The following is a 4,482-nucleotide window of genomic DNA, read 5'->3' as shown; positions in this document are numbered from 1 at the left end:
TACAAGTTTCTCTATCATTTGATCAATAAATGGCAAAGGAAAGTGATCATTCCTAGTAGCCTCATTCAATTTCCTATAGTCTATGCACACCCTCCAGCCAGTTATTGTTCTTGTTGGAGTCAATTCATTATTTTCATTTAAAATTACAGTGGTCCCACCCTTTTTTGGCACAACTTGAACATGACTTACCCATGATGAATCAGAGATAGGATAGATAATACCTGCTTCGAGCCATTTAAGAATTTTTGTCTTCACTACCTATTGCATTTTAGGATTTAACCTTCTTTGTGGTTGTGCCTTGGGTTTGCAGCCTTCTTCCATCAAGATTTTGTGCGTGCACACCAAAGTGTTAATCCCTTTTATGTCGGCGATGCTCCATCCGATAGCCAATATATGTTGCTTGAGCACCCTTACCAACTTTTCCTCTCGGAGACTTGTCAAATTAGAAGAAATAATCACAGGTAAGGTGGAACTTTCTCTCAAAAATATATATTTCAAATGAGAAGGTAAAGGTTTAGTTCCAAAGCTGGAGGTGTTTCAATGGACGGTCGCAATTGCTTGGTAGAGGTCGGTCCATCTAGTGGTAAAAATTTTCCTTGTCTTGGCTTGAATCCTTCTTGACCAGCCTCCAAATAGTTCAAAACCTTCTTAATTTCTTCATCTAAGACCTACACGTTTTCACAAGAATTATGAATGCAGCTTTCTAAAGGATCATCTAATTTAGATGCATTGATTTCAGCTGCCCAAATATCAATGCAATCGATTGCATATATTTCATGTTCAATTGTGTTAGGATACTTCATGGTCTTAAATACATTAAATACTACTTCTTCACCATTGATCCTAAGAGTAAGTAGACCTTTTTGCACATCAATTAAAGCATTACCAGTAGCAAGAAAAGGTCTCCCTAAAATCAAAGGCATTGTCCTATATTCCTCTATATCCAACACAATGAAGTCAGTAGGTATAATAAAATTGCCCACTTTGACTAAAACATCTTCTACTATTCCACTAGGATATTTAATACTTCTATCAGCTAATTGCAAGGTAATAGTAGTAGGTGTTAGTTCATGCAATCCAAGTTTTTCAAAAATAGAATATGGCATTAGATTTATACTAGCACCTAAATCACATAAAGCTTTCTCAAACTCAATATCTCGTATGGTGCAAGGAATAGAAAAACTCCTTGGGTCCTTGAGCTTTGGGGGCAATTTATTTTGAAGAATTGCTGAGCACTCTTCGTTAAGTTTCACCATTTCGCACTCCTCCCATTTCCTTTTATTTGACATCACCTCTTTCAAGAATTTGACATATCTTGGCATCTGTGACAATACATCAAGAAGAGGAATGTTAATATGTACTTTTCTAAACACCTCTAGAAATTTTTCGAATTGTTTATCCAAGTTAGCTTTCAAAACTCTTTTAGGGTAGGGGAGAGGAAGTTTAATAGCATCTAAATTTAGTTTAGGTGTACTCCCTTTGATCTCCATTTGTGAATCGGCTACCTCAACTTTTTGATCATCATCCTTGATCTCACCAATAGTCTTTTCACTTCTCAAGGCAATGGAATTCACTTGCTCCCTTGGGTTCTTCTCTGTATTGCTAGGCAATCATCCCTCTCTTCTTTTTGACAACATGTTCACGATCTGCCCCACTTGAACTTCTAAGTTCTTAATAGATTCCTCTTGATTTAAGAATCTCTTTTCGTGATCTTGAAGCTTTGCTTCAACAGTATTAATGAACTTAGAAATCATGTCCTCTAAATTTCCCTTCTTTTCTTGTGGGGGCGGTGTTGTTGAAATCCCATGGGTGCTTTTTATTGGTTGTTATTCCATGAAAAATTCAGATGACTCCTCCACCCTGGATTGTATGTATTCGAATAGGGGTTGGAATTTGGCCTGGAAATCAGAATTTATATGTCCCAATTGGCCACAAAGTGTTAGACAGTTTTGTATGCCCTTAGCTTCAATCATTTTGATGTACTTTTGTTATTTAGTGGAAATAAATAAAGTGCATGTAAACAACATTTTGATGTTGTTTGGTTTAATTCTGTGTAAAACCCTAAAACTGGACATTTGTAGAGACTCATGTTAGTTTTAAATGTTCACAGCCGTTGGATAAGTCTGGGGAGATTTATCCTGCCAAGGCTGATACTGGTGTGCCACCAAGTGTTGGGATGGCCTGTCTCAGCCATCAGAGTAAGACCCGAGGCACATACAGCATGGGATTACTTGAATCCTTGAACCGGACCAGATTTCCAGTCTTGCCCTGGACCTTGGAGATAGATGGGCAAAACTGGAAAGTTACACCTGACCCCTAGACTCGATTATGACACTTCACTAGGTGCTGGATCAGGCTGCCTTTGATATGCCAATCAGTGAGATCCTTAGTGGGGATCAAAACCTGGGTATGTTGGGGCAGTTTGAGAATTCATCTGAGTGGGTGGTCATAGTGACAGAATCAGCCACTTTGTCGGACAAAGGGTAATGATCGGGAATGCACTCTCTCTGATGGAAACCAAACTGCCGGCAGTTGATTTCAATCGTTGGAATTTTGTTTTTGCAAAATTAATATATTTACATATATATGTACGGTTTCAAAATGTTTGCAAATGGTTTTAATTCCCGGGATCCATGTGAGAGGAGAGTGCGGCACTGTTCCTTGCAGCCGAGGGAGAGGTCCTCTCTTGTCGGGCAGTGCTTGATCAAGAAGAAAGGGAGGAGATTTCGAATGAACCAAGAGAGAGAAATCAGATTTCGATCCAAAGGGTTTTGGTAAGCAAGAAGGGTTCCTGCGATTTGAGATTAGATCTCATTCTCTCCAGAAAAGAAAACAGTTCAGCCTTTTCGTTTCTGGAGATCTCCTCCTGCCGCCGCCATCTGCATTATTGCAAGATTTGATCTTTGCAGAAAAGAAAGTCAAGAAACCAGTTCTTGACATCAGTCTTGCAAGAAAGACTGAAAGAATTCAGTGTTTAGTACACCCAGGGGATTCTTGTGAAGGATCCAGTGTGTAGGACGCACCCTGCTGGTTCTGTTCCATCCACAACTGTGTCATCTTCAGCAGGGACAGATCTTGGAGCATTCTTTGGGCGTGAACACCAACTTTGGGAGATACTGCTTCTCCGGATCAGGTATAATCCTCCCATTTAACTTTTGGTACAGATCTGGTTTGATTAGGGTTCAAGTAGATCCTTGAATATTGTATTCTAAATTCAGGGAATATGATTCCCAGTTGGGTGAAGGTAGGAAATTTTTGAAATTCGCCCCACCCATTCCGCAACCTTTATGGCGTCCATCAGATGGATCCTACCATTCTTTCACAAAGGTCACATGGATTACAAGATGACACATTTATTGCTACAACACAAAGATTGTCTAATTTTTTATTCAAACTAACAAGCTGAGCAGATAAAGCTGCAAAAGAATCTATATGATGCACTCCCCTTCGATCAGCTCGGTCATTATTCCATTGGTAGCTATTTGATACCATTTCTTCCACTAGATCATAGGCTTCCTCTGGAGTTTTCCTCATGATTGTGCCTCCTGCAGCTGCATCAATAATGGAGCGATTAGATGGAGTAATACCATTATAAAAAGTTAGAATTTGATGCCAAACCAGTATTCCATGGTGAGGACACTTCCTAAGCATCTCTTTAAATCGTTCCCATGCCTCATACAAAGATTCCCTCTCTAGTTGAACAAAAGTAATGATATCATTGATCAATTTTGCTGTTTTAGAGGGAGGAAAATACTTAGCCAAAAATTTTTGAGTCAAGTCATTCCAAGTAGTGATACTTCCTGCAGGGAGTGAGTTAAGCCAATCCTTAGCTCTATCCCGTAATGAAAATGGAAAAAGTCTAAGCCTAATAGCATCATCGCTAACTCCATTATGCTTGAATGTGTCACATATTTCTAGGAAGTTAACAATGTGTGCATTAGGATCATCACTCGACAACCCACTAAACTGAATACTCGTTTGGATCATTTGGATAATCGCAGGCTTGATCTCAAAATTATTGGCTTGAATCGTTGGCTTGCTGATGCTAGAAGTAGCCCCATCAATTGTTGGACAAGCATAGTCCAAAAGAGTTCGATTTGCTTCGTCTGCCATCTCTTCCTCAACTTCTTCTGTTGGTTCACCTTCTTCGACCTTCTCTCTCTCTTTACTTTTGTTGGCTCTTTGTAGTATGCGAAGGATTCTCTCTATTTCAAGGTTGAATTATGCTAGTTCTTCACCTCTATTGCGTGTCATACACTAATTAATCTGAACAAAGCAAGAATTTGAACACATTAAATAAAGAGTAAAATCCAAATTAACCAAGGTTAACAAGTTCTAATATTATTTTAGGAGTAAATCACCGGAAAAGGCACCAAAAACATGATAGTTATAATTATATAACCCTAACAAGTGCACTAGTTATCAAGTAGTATAAAGATATCGTTTCCACGAGGATTTAACAAAATAAGTACTAAAACTATA

General features: G+C 38.8%; 1 protein-coding gene and 1 non-coding gene across 2 annotated transcripts; one reads left to right on the top strand and one right to left on the bottom strand.

Moving 5' to 3' along the window:
* Positions 1 to 668: 668 nt before the first annotated feature.
* LOC104591021 (uncharacterized) lies at positions 669 to 4,113 on the bottom strand. Its single transcript, XM_088893818.1, has 2 exons — positions 3,400 to 4,113; positions 669 to 1,322 (listed from the first exon to the last, which is right to left on the bottom strand). Exons 1-2 carry the CDS (start codon positions 4,111 to 4,113, stop codon positions 669 to 671), a joined length of 1,368 nt encoding a protein of 455 aa, XP_088749944.1.
* On the top strand, positions 3,623 to 3,729 carry LOC148789932 (small nucleolar RNA R71). Its single transcript, XR_016079927.1, has one exon. It is a non-coding gene; the product is annotated as a small nucleolar RNA R71 (small nucleolar RNA).
* Positions 4,114 to 4,482: the final 369 nt, after the last annotated feature.

The sequence above is a fragment of the Nelumbo nucifera genome, chromosome 8 (assembly GCF_055504915.1).
Source record: "Nelumbo nucifera cultivar China Antique chromosome 8, China Antique-T2T, whole genome shotgun sequence".
Lineage (NCBI taxonomy): Eukaryota > Viridiplantae > Streptophyta > Magnoliopsida > Proteales > Nelumbonaceae > Nelumbo > Nelumbo nucifera.
This window is presented reverse-complemented; position numbering and strand designations above follow the sequence as displayed.